The sequence below is a fragment of the Salarias fasciatus genome, chromosome 19 (genome assembly GCF_902148845.1).
Source record: "Salarias fasciatus chromosome 19, fSalaFa1.1, whole genome shotgun sequence".
In the NCBI taxonomy this organism is placed as follows: domain Eukaryota; kingdom Metazoa; phylum Chordata; class Actinopteri; order Blenniiformes; family Blenniidae; genus Salarias; species Salarias fasciatus.
The window spans coordinates 14,421,908-14,436,287 of record NC_043763.1 but is presented as its reverse complement, the minus strand read 5'-3'; the positions used below and the strand labels follow the sequence as shown (position 1 = coordinate 14,436,287).

At 46.2% G+C, this 14,380-nt stretch overlaps 1 protein-coding gene across 1 annotated transcript; it reads right to left on the bottom strand.

Moving 5' to 3' along the window:
• Positions 1–2,055: 2,055 nt before the first annotated feature.
• ankrd6a (ankyrin repeat domain 6a) lies at positions 2,056–11,468 on the bottom strand. Its single transcript, XM_030117495.1, has 14 exons — positions 11,319–11,468; positions 11,108–11,206; positions 10,790–10,888; positions 10,547–10,645; positions 9,520–9,618; positions 9,345–9,422; positions 9,125–9,241; positions 8,882–9,049; positions 5,932–6,078; positions 5,632–5,784; positions 5,412–5,525; positions 4,773–5,076; positions 2,379–2,752; positions 2,056–2,283 (listed from the first exon to the last, which is right to left on the bottom strand). The coding sequence occupies exons 1-14, from the start codon at positions 11,466–11,468 to the stop codon at positions 2,056–2,058; spliced, it is 2,229 nt and encodes a 742-aa protein (XP_029973355.1).
• Between the last annotated feature and the right edge of the window lie 2,912 nt (positions 11,469–14,380).

Genomic DNA, 14,380 nt, shown 5'->3' with positions numbered 1-14,380 from the left:
CTATCATGTTCACAGGATCATCCTTCGCGGGTTGACGGTGTGTGTGTGGCTACCCCATTGAGGTGCTCCGGAGGTTCTTTTATCCTGATCCCGGACTCCGGTCCACATCCCCCCCTGCTCGCCGTGTGTCTTTGTCTCCCTGGGTGGTTGTGTACTCTGTGGCTGTCTGTGTGCTGGGAGTGCTCTCCCGTGTTACATGCAGGGTTCACAGGATGTGATCATCGATTGCCTCCCGACGGGACAAAAGCACCCCCCCCTCCCCGCTCGCTTCTCCCCAACGCCGGCAGTGCCAACTCCAACCAGCGCCGTCAATATCACCCAGTGTCACAGAGAGCCGTGATATGTGTTGATAGTTGGTGTTTAACGGACACCATGAATTTGCTACCCGCAGCATTAAGATGTGACTGTGAGATAAGGTCAATTCTGTAAACTTTATTCAGCGTGGACACTGCGGCACACAGAGCGCCACCCTGTAATACCGCACACGACTGGTCTGAGAGGTGTTTGTGTGTGTGTGTGTGTGTGTGTGTGTGTGTGTGTGTGTGTGTGTGTGTGTGTGTGATGTCTGCTGTCAATGCATGCCTGATGTACCTCCCCTGCTGTGTGAACTCGTTCCATGCACATCGCAAAAAAAAAAAAAAAAGTGTTGCTATGTGCCACGGTGTTGACCTCTCCGTAAACTGAAAAAACAATAACATAATATATAAATGATGTACTGGTTTTATTAATGTATTGTGTGGTTTCACAGTTGTACAGGAAGGACCTGCAGCAGGTGGTGAGGATGGCAGACCAATGATTAAATGACATTTCAGTTTATTAAGGATCATACAGTTAAAGTTACATATCCCTCCACAGAGCATTTCTGCTCACACACACACACACACACACACACACACACACACACACACACACAGCACACAGGCTATTTAGGTGGAAACAGTCACCATCAACTCACCCTGTAACACACGGCCACAGCAGCAAGGTCACATGTTGAGTGTTGAGTATTGCATGATGGTCTGACATGGGAACTCTGTGAACTCTGCAGTTTGCCTCAGGGCTACACGCTGCAGGTTTGGTGCTTTCCAGTTTAATTACCTTTAGATTCCAAAGCTGCTCCAAGTGAAAATGCTGATATATAGACACGTGTACTTTATCTGATTAAGCGCTGCAAACACTGCTTAATATGCATCCTGTTTGACTCGATTATAATTGCTTAAACATATTTCTTAATCACTTTGCAGCTTAAAAACAAACTCAATGAAAATGACACTATTTTGAATTTCCGTGAAACCATATTTTACTACTTTAGTGAAAATATTTTCTTCTTCGCTTTCTCCCTCATGCCTCCTTTAGCATGTGTGTGTGCACAGACCCCCTCCCTCAGAGTACACACTGCGAAGCAGTAGTACATATTACCGGCTTGATTTGAGAGCGCTGCTGCTTGGCTGCATAAAATGACCAGCTGTGCCTGTAGGGCCTTTAATTAGGTTTCCATCGCGCTCTGACAGAGTCAATGGAGCATTGATTTGATTTTCCCTTCAGAAGCTGCTGCTCTGGCCGCCGCGGCCAAATGCCAGATGTCACACCAGAATCATTGGGTTACACAACCAGCTTCGCCGGGAAGCTCCACCCAGCCGGCGGACTGAAAGCCGAGCAGCAGAGGTGGGACTCTGTCTGGTCTGGCGGTCTGTTGACGCCAGACCTTGGCTCACCCACATGCTGTCACCTTCTTGACAGGGCGAGAGGACTTCCACTTCCTGTAGTAGTGACCAATATACTGAAACCATTGAAACTCTTACTCTTGCATTATCTCAGACTTGTTCAAAGCAGTTGATTTTTCCTGCTGTTTCAGAGGGCAGAGGGTGTTTTATTGAAGAATGAAAGGGGAGTTGGCAAAAATAATGGTTTAACTATGAGATACAGTGTCATGATGGGGAGACAGAGAGGTTTAAAGTCTCAATAACTTACTTATTTACTTGCATATTACTCTAAATCTTAATCTCACAACAATACACAAATAAAATACTCTCATTTGCATGGATTATTTGCATGATATCAGTTTTTAGAGTCCTCGCTGCATTGATCGTTGTCGATGTGAACACTGTCCATGTTCTCGCTGGTCTTCAGCCGTTGAAGTTCCTCCTCCAGAGAGCCAATCCGCTGCAGCAGCTCCTCCCTGTCCTGCTGGGCTCTGAGTTCAGCCTGCTGCTCCACTTCCAGGATCTTCCTCTGACACCAGCGCTCCAGCTGAGTGGACACCGTCTCAAAGAAGCACTGCGTCACCTGACAGGGGAGGGTTGACAAACACACGTTATACTCAAGTTTTGCACTTTCATCAGAAGGTAAGTCAGGTTTGGTATGCTGGGTTTCAAACACACCTCCATAGCATGCAGGCTGTTCCTCTCCTGGCTGAAGGTGGGTTCAGAGGGACGGTCGATGAAGAACTCCAGCGTCGTGGTATCATCAGCACGTATCCCTGAGCGCCTGCAGCTTCGCATCCTCACCCCTCTGAAGTGTCTCCTGCTCTTTGTGCCACAGCTCTGCTGCTGCGCTGGGACCATCTGGGGCCCCAGACCCCCGATGCTGGACTGGCTGCTGCTGCTGGAGAATCCCTCCTCGAACAGAGGAAGCACTGCTGCCATGGGGTTGCCCTGCACTCCTGGACTCTGCCATGGGGGGTCAGTATATTCCTGCATGAGACCTGACGAGCCTTTGGCAGGCATTGGGAACAAGGCTGTGTTCTCATAGTCATCTGAGAGCAGAAGGGAGAGAACAGGGGAATTATGATCCACAGTTTTAAACAAATCAGCTTTTCATGAGGCATATGTGTGAAAGTGATCTTTACTGGCTGGGCCACAAGAATTAACTTCATGAAAACTAATGGAGCACTCATGAGTAAATTTGGGAAGATGCATCTGCAAGCCGTCCAACTGGGAAATTCTTATGTTGGGGAATTTGGAGAAGTCTGGAAAGCAGGTCATTCAACAATGCAGTGACTGTCGTAACAAATAATAAAAATTATTTTCAACTTATTGCTCAAAGACATACATAACACCGCTCCCTCTTCTCATTCTAGTGCAAAGCTGTGAAGCAACAATTTTAACAATTTCCATGTTAACTACAGAAAAAAAGGAACAACTAAATAAGAAATGTGTGTGTGTGTGTGTGTGTGTGTGGGGGGGGGGGGGGGGGGGGGGGGGGGGGGCTCTCCAGAGCTTTACTTCATCTACTTCTTGGTTGATGTTTGTGGCGAGGAGCTGACATGTAGCTTTTCAGTGCTTGAACAACTGCAGTAAATCGGCACTGCTGTCGGGGCCACATGGCTGGTTTTCGCAGTAGAACTGCACCAGTATGTTCAAATTCTACATTTTGAATATTAGTGTTGGTATGACTTGCTGATATTTAAAGGTTTACTTTAAAACTTTAAAAATACTTATTTTCCACCATAAATATGTTACACATTTTTAATGATGTGTACAATGTGCCCTGACATATTCATTACAAGTACCGCTAACAGCGCTAAATTGTCACTTGAAAGTTGCAATGCCGGTCCGGCACCAGAATTTTTTTGGGGGAGAATTTGAAAGGAATGACATAATGCACGCTCTGGCTGGCCTGATTTAGTTAGGTTTCGTTTTGTCCGCCATTACACCGCATGATGCTTAGTGAGCAACAACTGAGCAGGATCTTCCAGAAAGTAAGAAAAGACTGGCTTCTAGCACTGCCACAGCTCCAGCACAGACTCCACCAGGTAAAAGAAACTTACATTTTACTCAAGCGCTACTAAATGAGCGAGGAAGCAGTTCCTCTCTTCCGTGCACGCGAGCCACAGGCACGAGTTTTTCACTAAGCTGCATTACGCCCAAGGACTGCAGGGGGCGCTGTTTCGCATAAAACGTGCAAACTCCTTAATGCACCTTTAATGCACCTTTAAGTTTTATTAGCAGTGAACTTGATCAATGTTTTTAAAGCTGAGGTGATTTCATTCACATTTTGCAGTAAACAGCCCACAGTTTCTCTTATTATTGACAATAACAGGACAGAAACTACTCTGTCAACAATTTGTGCAGCGCCAGCGGGAAAGACACCTTTCCTTTCTATTGGTAAATCGCACAATTATCTAACAAATCAAGCAAATTGACCAAGTTTGTAGCATCAGTTTGCTTATAAAAATGTCCATAGTTATTGATCAAATGTCAGGACTCTAGTCTGATTTTAGATTTGTAACATTTGTCTCTCCATAAAGAACTGATTTGTTTCTTGTTTCATTGTTTACGGTCATCGACCTGAGAGGCTTTCAGCTCTGTTTTTCTTCTATAATCATTCATGTATCCAGTTCATGTTAAGGATTTGTTGTTTCGTGCAGTGGTATTATTGTACTTTATTTATAAACTTCACTGATTTCATCAGGTTTCATTTGATTTCCTCTCTCTGTGTTGACTGTGCTGATCATCAGCTGAATGCCCACACCTCTGTCTTCTCTCATCAGCCACTCCTCTCTGTGTATTTTCTAACCTTTCCTAACCGTGCACTGATCTATGCAAATAGACTATAATCCTTTTGTCCACAGCTGAAGAGGATCTCTGTCAAGTCACGTCATGCAAAAGCACAAAATGTTCACAGCATAATGATGTCCCTATGAGACGTTTGCTGGCTCCCTTGACTTGTTGCTGTTTGTTTCAACAACAAGTCACGCTGAGTAAAGCTGTTTGAGTTCCAGCACTCGCATATTACTGCAGGTAAAACAAACGCACATGCTGTTCTTCACATACCTGGAGACCTGTCCACTTTCATTTCAAAATACGTCCCGCTGGGTGTCTGCTCCTGCTCCGGGCCCCTCAGACTGTGGCTGGATTTGGACGGCAGGATGTTAACGTAGGTCGCCAGCGAAGCGCTGCTGTCGCCAGAGAACACAGACAGCAGGGGGAGGGATTCGAGCTCGGCCTCGGCCACAGAGCGCTCCATTGACGGCGAGGGAAGGAGCTTGTAGTACTGGGCTTCGGCCGAGATGTGGACGTCCAAGTCGTTGACCTGAGACACACACCACTTCTTCAGTTCATGTCTCACTGCTGCCTGCTGGAGACAGAGAACACAGTTCAGTCAGATCGGGTCTTCAGAACGGGTAGTTTCCTGGTTCTTATGGAGTCCTCAGAGTGAACGAATCCAGGTTAAAGGTACAAAGTCTCTGATATAAGTTTAGTCTTTGCTTTGTAAAGGACAATCTGGGTACTACAGGGACTCATTACTGCTAAATAATGCACAAGAGCAGTTCAGATAGTGATTCCTCTCATCTGAGGTGCTTCATATAAGGACCGGTTTCATGGACGTTCCGCCCACAGAGGACTGAGCCTTGAGTCCAGTCTAAAATAAACTCTCTTACAATCTCCTGTCAGGTCAGAGTGGACTGATACCTGCTTCAACAGGGCCTCCTGCCCGACCTGAGCAGCTTTCTGCTCCATCCTGTAGAGCATGTTCCTCCTCTCTTCTGCCACTCTTTCCTGGTTCAGCATGTCCAGCACTTTAATCTGTCCCACCAGTGTTAGGAGAAAAAGAATCAGTATTCACATCATTCAGTGTGTATTTTTGAAGCCAATAAGTTTATCTTTTTAACAGAGAAAAGCAGAGGCAGACCTGGTGCCGGTTCCGGCGGTCTATTTTTCCCAGCCGACTGTTGACCTCCTCCTGGACATTGAGGATGTGGAGCCTCATCTCTCCCTGCGTGGCTTTGACCTGCTCCTCCAGCTTCTTCAGCACGGACTTACAGTGGCACCCGCTGGCTGGCGCCTTAAAAAAGGTCACAAATTACTGTTGTCATGTAGTTTTTACAGTGGATGAGTCTTTATTTCAACAGCACAGTCAGCTATCCTTGCTTTGAGACCCAAGATACTTCTAAAGAACTAATGTTTATAGTTGAACAAAGTAGTGAGAAACCTGTTTGACTTTTCCCTCCCGGTCCCGGTACAGTGTATAAAGCTGATAGGTTTTTCCCGTCACAGTGGACCGGTCTCCTCCATCATCACACAGCAGGTCCTTCAGAACGTGGGAATCATTCTGGCCTTTAGGGGAGTCATTTGAAACCTGACAAACAAGACAATTTATTACAAAAACTACAATATTTGGATTTTCTGATAAACTATAAGCTCCCCGGACACAGAGACTGGCTCTAGGGACATGGAATGTCACCTCGTTGGCGGGGAAGGAGCCTGAGCTTGTGAGGGAGGTTGAGAGGTACCGGCTAGATATAGTCGGGCTCACCTCCACACATAGCCTGGGCTCTGGAACCCAACCTCTCGAGAAGGGCTGGACTCTCCACTTTTCTGGCGTTGCCCGCGGTGAGAGGCGGCGGGCTGGTGTGGGTTTGCTTATAGCCCCACAGCTCAGCCGCCATGTGTTGGAGTCCACCCCAGTGAACGAGAGGGTTGCATCCCTGCGCCTTCGGGTCGGGGATAGGTGCCTCACTGTTGTCTCGGCTTATGGGCCGAACAGCAGTGCAGAGTACCCGGCCTTCTTGGAGTCCCTGGGAGGGGTGCTGGACAGTGCTCCGACTGGGGACTCCATTGTTCTACTGGGGGACTTCAACGCCCACGTGGGCACAGTGAGACCTGGAAGGGGGTGATTGGATCGCACGGCCTCCCCGATCTGAACCCGAGTGGTGTTCTGTTATTGGACTTCTGTGCTAGTCACAGTTTGTCCATAACGAACACCATGTTCGAGCACAGGAGTGTCCATAAGTGCACTTGGCACCAGGACACCCTAGGTCGGAGGTCCCCCTGTTTAAAAAGGGGGACCGGAGGGTGTGCTCCAACTATAGGGGGATTACACTCCTCAGCCTCCCCGGGAAAGTCTATTCCAGGGTACTGGAGAGGAGGATCCGACCGATAGTCGAACCTCGGATCCAGGAGGAACAATGCGGTTTTCATCCTGGTCGTGTAACAGTGGACCAGCTCTATACCCTCCATAGGGTGCTCGAGGGTTCGTGGGAGTTTGCCCAACCAGTCCACATGTGTTTTGTGGATTTGGAGAAGGCATTCGACCGTGTCCCTCGTAGTGTCTTGTGGGGGGTGCTCCGGGAATACGGAGTCCGGGGCCCCTTGTTAAGGGCCGTCCGGTCTTTGTATGACCGGAGTAGGAGTCTGGTCCGCATTGCCGGCAGTAAGTCGGACCTGTTCCCGGTGCATGTTGGACTCCGGCAGGGCTGCCCTTTGTCACCGGTTCTGTTCATAATCTTCATGGACAGAATTTCTAGGTGCAGCCAGGGGCCGGAGGGGGTCCGGTTCGGGAACCACAGGATTTCATCTCTGCTTTTTGCAGATGATGTTGTCCTGTTGGCTTCATCGAACCCGGACCTACAGCATGCACTGGGGTGGTTCGCAGCCGAGTGTGAAGCGGCAGGGATGAGGATCAGCACCTCCAAATCCGAGGCCATGGTCCTCGACCGGAGGAAGGTGGCTTGCCCCCTCCAGGTTGGTGGAGAGACCCTAGCCCAAGTGGAGGAGTTCAAGTATCTTGGGGTCTTGTTCACGAGTGGGGGACGGATGGAGCGTGAGATTGACAGGCGGATCGGTGCAGCGGCTGCAGTGATGCAGTCGTTGTATCGGTCCGTCGTGGTGAAGAAGGAGCTGAGCCGAAAGGCGAAGCTCTCGATTTACCGGTCAATCTACGTTCCCACCCTCACCTATGGTCATGAGCTTTGGGTCATGACCGAAAGGACAAGATCCCGGATACAAGCGGCCGAAATGAGCTTCCTCCGTAGGGTGGCTGGGCGCTCCCTTAGAGATAGGGTGAGGAGCTCAGTCACCAGGGAGGAGCTCGGAGTAGAGCCGCTACTCCTCCACATCGAGAGGAACCAGCTGAGGTGGCTCGGACATCTGTTTAGGATGCCTCCTGGACGCCTCCCTAGGGAGGTGTTCCGGGCATGTCCCACTGGGAGGAGACCCCGGGGAAGACCCAGGACACGCTGGAGAGACTATGTCTCTCGGCTGGCCTGGGAACGCCTTGGGATCCTCCCAGAGGAGCTGGAGGAAGTGTCTGGGGACAGGGAAGTCTGGGCATCCCTGCTGAGACTGCTGCCCCCGCGACCCGGCCCCGGATAAGCGGTAGAAAATGGATGGATGGATGGATGGACTATAAGCTCATTTAATGGACTGCTTTAGATTTTCACCTGACAGGTGCTTTTTTAGATGCTTTTGGACAGATACTTTTTCACTGCGCTGAACACCAGTGAGAAAACCAACGTGTCGATAATCCTTCAAATTTAGTAAATTCACAGATATATCATGGTTCACGTTTCATTTCTTGTGGTATTTTGAGATTCTGACTCTGTCTCTTGTTTCAGGCTCTCTGAATTCTCCTCCTCGGGTCTGATTGCTCTTCCCTGGCCCTCATGTGATTCACCTGTGCCTGATTGTGTGATTAATTCCACCTGGTGACTGTGCTATATATGGAGCATCCTTTGTGTGTTCTGATTGTTGCCTCATCTGTGTTTCTACGAGAGGTGTCGTCTGTCTTCTGGTGTCTTGTTTTCCACTCCCTCAGTAATTATCTCCTGTGATCTCCAGAACTTTATTCTGGCCGTTTTTGGTTTATTAGGTTGGAATCAAAATGAGCTTTTTTATCCCACCAATAGAGTGTGGCACCCTGAGTCCATCTCTGAACCAAACTCAACACAAATATAATCAGCATTGACTCTTGTCAACTTCATTTGCGTGAACAAATACTCATCTGTTCATACACATCCTCATATCGTTTATCCACAAACAACGTGCACATTTCTACAATTACTTTACCATAAGTCAGAATCATGTCCTGCTATATGTTTCTATAAAGGGCTTTGCTTTCAGTCTCCTTTAGAACAATCTACAGTGTTAGTTTGTGTACAAACCAGCTGCTCCCTGACTCTCCTCTCTCTGGCTCGGCCGTAGAGGCGGCTGGCGGGCGTCTTGAGGTAAACGTGATGCTGCAGGTGTTGCCGATGAGCTCTGGCTTTCGCTGCCGTTCGGCTGTCTACTTGCCCACCGTTTGGAGTTTTCTCCACCGCAGAGCGTTCGTCCTGCTCAGAGAAACACGAGTCACGAAACCCACTTCGAATTTTATTTCAAAACTACACCGTTTTGCACAACTTTGCACTGGAGAGTTTTCGTTTTGCCTTTCTTACTTTGTTTGGAAGCGTCTGAGTCCTGTGATCTGCTGCCAGCCTTTTCTTTCGTTTTATAATTGTTCTTCCTCTCAGAAAGCGATGAACCTAAAAGGTTTGCTATCATTGCATATTACACTTGTCTATAACAATACACACATTTATTTATTTATTTATTTATTTATTTTTAAACAATCTTTTTTTCACCGACCTGAGAGGATCTTGCCAGGAGCAGCGCCACCTCTCTGTGATTGTTGTCTCTGGCCTTGTCAAGAGCTGATTTCCCTGCCTGGTGAAATAACAGCAAGGCTGTTATTTTTCCACAAAGATGCAAATCAATAAACCTAAACGCACGTTGACTTGAAAATTCCAGCTCAATAACTCACCTTGTTTTTGATTTTCCCATCAGCCCCTGCTTCCAGTAAGAGCTGAACTGTTTTCTTATGGTTGAGAGTAGCGGCCACATGGAGAGCGGTGTCACCTCCCTGCACTCACGCAAACACCGAGACAGTGAAGTACTGTTTGAATGTTTATTTTTTACCTTTCAGCGGTTCGCTGTAGGGGGCTGCTCATAAACGTGTGCGTGCACACTGCTGCTCAGTGTCTGACGACGCTGACGTGCAGAACCTAAAACATCTCTGCAGATGTATGCTAATTATAAGAGTAACTAGTTTGACAACAATTATTTTTGACTATGAATCATTGCTGCCTGAATTTTTTAACAGTGTACCTGCCCTGTCTTTGCTTTTTGCATTTTATTTAAGAAAATAGCTAAAAATTGGCTTTGCAGGCATTTCTGGATTTTAGAGTTTCACACAGTGCACATACTGCTGACACATGAAATAAATCCAGAGATGCTGCAGAAAGCATTTTTCTTAGAGCACAGTCTATTTATCCTCCCAGAAAGAAGAATGACTGCAAATCAATGCAGATTAATTTATCTCTTTAAAAAAAAAAGTGAGTTTTAACTCAGATGAATACTTAAGGAAGTTTGCAGGATGACGTGTTCGACGCCATTGTATACTACCCTCAATCAGAACCAGATATACAAAATAGCACGCTTTGTTTCTTCTGTCTTCTTTATGTATTTCACTCATTGCATATGAAAATGCCCCGCTGCAGTTCAAGAAGAAAATGTTGCTGCATTGCAGACACAGGTTAATGCTGACGTTAACACATATCAAGAGGAAATGCAGATTATTCCACTTCAACCGTGAGTTCAACTTCAACTCTGAAGGCTTTACCTTGATTAATTTTAATGAAATTTAGTTGAAATTAATACATAACGCTAAAGAAAACTTTTGAATATGTACTTCTGAACCACGCATAGAAATAAAACATCCCCCACAGCAAACAGACGCTGTTCTATGGGCTTCCACAGGATAAAGAATGTGTCGATCATTAACAGAGCACCTGGTTCGTCTCCATCAGAGAGCACTGAGACTTCAGCAGGATCTTCACCAGGGTCTGGTTGTTGTAACGTGCGGCGACATGCAAGCAGGTGTCGCCCATCTGGAACCAGAGCAGAGGTCGACGTTCAGTGTTTAATGAAGTAACGGCTTGATGGATCGAGAGCCGTGAGAAATCATTAGCTGCTGGTCAGCGTCCAGCAAGCAGGCGCTCGCTGTGACCCTCACACAGGGTTTAGTTTCTCACATTGTTCTTGGTGTCTGGACTGGATCCTCCAAGCAGGAGAAGTCGAGCGGTCTGAGCGTGTGCGTTCTGACAAGCCAAGTGAAGCGCCGTGTTTCCAGCCTGAAACGACAAGCTACAGTCACTGCAGAACAAAAACGGCTCTATTGTGAATGTTCAGGTGTGTCACTGGAAGCCATGAAGACAAAGTCAAGGCTCCCATCCAGGAGAAAGGAAAAAAAAAAAGCAGCCAGATATTCTGGTGATATCCATCTGCAGTCAGATTGCTGAGTCAGATTATTAATAAATTCTATTAGTTGTTTGAATAAGAGAGAATTGAACCTTGTTCCTGATCTGAACATCGGCTCCAGCTTTGACCAGCAGCTTCACACACTGGGAGAATCCGTGCCAGGAGGCTTCGTGCAGCGCCGTGTTTCCATCCTCAAAGAGATGTGGACAGATCAATCACGTCATGAACTCTCATCATACAGAATGCATGAATTACTTCTCTTGCATGAACAAGTTATCACAGTCGTAGTTTTGCACCACTCACTCTGTCCTTCAGGTCCAACGCACAGCCGCCTTTAACCAGAGCGGCAATGGCGGTGCTGTTCCCCACCATGGCGCTCCGGTGCAGAGCCGTCTGGTGACCTGAGTCCTGATGTGATGATGGACGGATATGCACCGGTGCCTGTTCACCCATGCTGACACAACACACACACACACATTAAGTTTTTTACTCCATATGGAGAAAATACACTGACTTCTACCCTAACCCTCAACCTTTACCTTGGCCTGTCAATAACGAATCCCTGAAACAACCCCTGTGAGATGGTGTCCACAACATTTTCAACACTTTCAGTCACATCCCATCAGATCTGGCAGCCTTGGTCGTGTTGAGTCGACGCCAGCCTCAAAGTCAGAGCCAGAGGAGCCAGGATGTGGCCGAGGCAGCAGGTCTGCCAAAGATCTTTGAACCCTAAACTGTACCGTGACAAAAAACAAGGAGTCAGCTCCAATGAAGCGCTTGCTTTCATTGCAGTTGATTGAATTCTTCATCCCTCGTCACATCTTCTGTGAGTTGTCGTCGACAGATTGTTTTACGCTTTTCTTCAGGAAGCACACTTTGCGTCTTGATGCTTTTCCTCGTTTGAACTCGAGCAGAACTTTCTCACTTTCATCTTGTTTGGTAATTTCGACTGAATTGCAGCCGACTTTTTCTTTAATGTACTTGATACAAGACAAGACAGAACTCCTCCAAACGATACGTGAATAGATCCTAAATGATTCCGCCTAAAGCAGAGTCGGTTGGCTTGGCTTCAGTTTTGAGTGATCCAGTGTAACTCCACCTGAGTGACTGTGCTATTTTTTTCACTGAACATGGGTGGCAGATGAATAAGAGCTGTTCCAGTTTTAATGTTAATAGGGATGAAAAAAGAAGCGAGAGTTCATACAGTAAGCTCTAAAAAGGTCTGCAGAGCAACAACAGGGCTTAAAGATCAGATGAGTAGAGTCGGACAATAATCCTGAAAACGCAGCTTCTCTTTTGTGCTCTCATCCCCGTCCCTTTGGTAATCTGGCAATCATCACGCAGCACTTCCAGACATATGTATCTGAAGTGATGCTCAGCTTCCTTCTTCCATTTCGAGAAAGCTTGAGCACTGCAGGGGAAGAGGATCGGCTCAGGTCTGTGTGGCTTAATCAGCCGTTGTAAACCGCCAGAAAGAGTCCGATGATGGTGGAACCAACCTTTCTAACTCTAAACTCCACTTTCTCTAAGTTCATCTTTAACTCTACTGAATGAGTTGTGAAATTCACAGCCGTGCTCTGTCACAGTCATGCATCGGGACATTTTTTTTGAATGACAAAATATGACCGACCTGAATTCTTCCAGATTCTGTCATGTGACCCGAATGACGACGGATTCCACTGGTGCTGCGTTTGAGCTGATAGTCAGATTAAACTCTGTGTCGAGGGTCAGTCCTTAATCTTTGCTACTGATTCTAAACAATCTTGTACTTAAAGCATGTGTGCATACAATTCATCAGTCAATCTCACTCTCCTTTCTCTAATCCTTTCTGTATTAGCGTCCTTCCTTCAGACCAACACCATGAAAACTGGGTTCCTAAATTTGCAATAATTCCATAGATATTCTATAGATTTTTATCTGTTTTGCTGATTGCTTGTACCTGAGACTGAATTATGAGATAAAATTGTTTTGTTTTGTGTTTTCTCTGTTTGTGTCAGGTGACACTGTGATCCCATCAGGTCAAACTCAACCAACGCTTTATTTCACTCGAGCCGTTTGGTGAAGTAATCTGGAAACATCTGAGCTATTATATTGACACAGCGCATGATAAAGAGATATATTTAGAATGTAGGACGTCGTAGCCCCTTCTGCTCATCAGAGGGGCCGATGCAAACAGCAAGATGGAATTAAAACACACACAGATACACACAAACAAGAAACAATCCACAATTTTGACTCCGATCAAAAATACTCATTGTTCCTTTTCTATAAGAATATTTTATCAAAGAGCCGGATACATTTTACATTCAGTGTCTGACAACAATCTGAAAATAGTGCAATATGTTTGATGGTTTATATTTTAAAAAGTCTGCAAAAATAGAATAGTTTGCACTGGAATTTCATTAGAACAAATTCAAATATATGGATGAACAGAACAAATTGCACGACATAGTAGCGAATGCTTTACCTTATCCTTCACAGAACCAGGAGACTTCTGTTACTCTCTAAAGCAAAAAAAAGGAGCATCCAAACCAAATCCAAGCAGGAGACAGAGAGTTGTAGATGTGAGAGGGTAAGAAGAGGCTGCCACAAAACATCAGGCTCATCACTCAGTGTGTCAACATGCGCTGAAGGGATGCCAGCTGTTGTAGTACATTAGAGCTTAGAGAGAGAGAGCGAGAGAGAGAGAGAGAGAATGGGGGCAATTCTACAATAATACATTCAGCGCTCCATGTACATGTGCATCAGAAAGGGTTTAATGCTTCTTCTGTGGCCAGACAATAAAATGTCAGCTGAGCTCTGGTGTAATGAGTTTATAAAAAAAAAATATTAGTTTCTATTATCACACTCAAGACTTTTTGTAAACTCACCTGTACTTACCTGACCCTCACTGTTACTCTAACCTGTCCAAATATAGAGCTATGTCCATTTCATCTTTTTTATGGACTTGATTTTTGTTCTGAAATTTCCCCACATACCACTCCTTCCATGTAAGTTTCATATGCGAACTAAATATTTATCACTGATTAACAATATTTACAGAAACTGACTGTTTTTTTTTCCCAATTGATCAAGTTTAGAATTTGTTTAAAACTTATGGTCGATTGTTTGGCTATCATACAAATGAAATATTTTATAAATTAGTAATTCATTTAACTTTTTGAGATAAGTTAGGTATGGAGCAGAAAGAGTGAAGTATGTTTATTGATCTGAGCCAAAAGGACTGGCTCTCTCATCCCTGACCTGGGGATGGCGCTCTCCGGCGCGTCCGCGTGCCTGATGGAAGTCGCCCCCCCCTGTCCGCTGTACGTCGGGGGGGGGGGGGGGGGGGGGGGGGCTGAGTGTTTTTTTCCTACATTGAGCAC

Bases quoted from the DNA above. Each gene is read 5' to 3' on its own strand.
- ankrd6a (XM_030117495.1), bottom strand. From the start codon at position 11,468: ATGGGTGAACAGGCACCGGTGCATATCCGTCCATCATCACATCAGGAC. The intron at 6,079-8,881 runs GTTTGTACACAA...CTTGTTTGTCAG, and splicing joins GGAGAGTCAGGGAGCAGCTG to GTTTCAAATGACTCCCCTAA. The intron at 2,284-2,378 runs GTGTGTTTGAAA...CTCCCCTGTCAG, and splicing joins ACAGCCTGCATGCTATGGAG to GTGACGCAGTGCTTCTTTGA.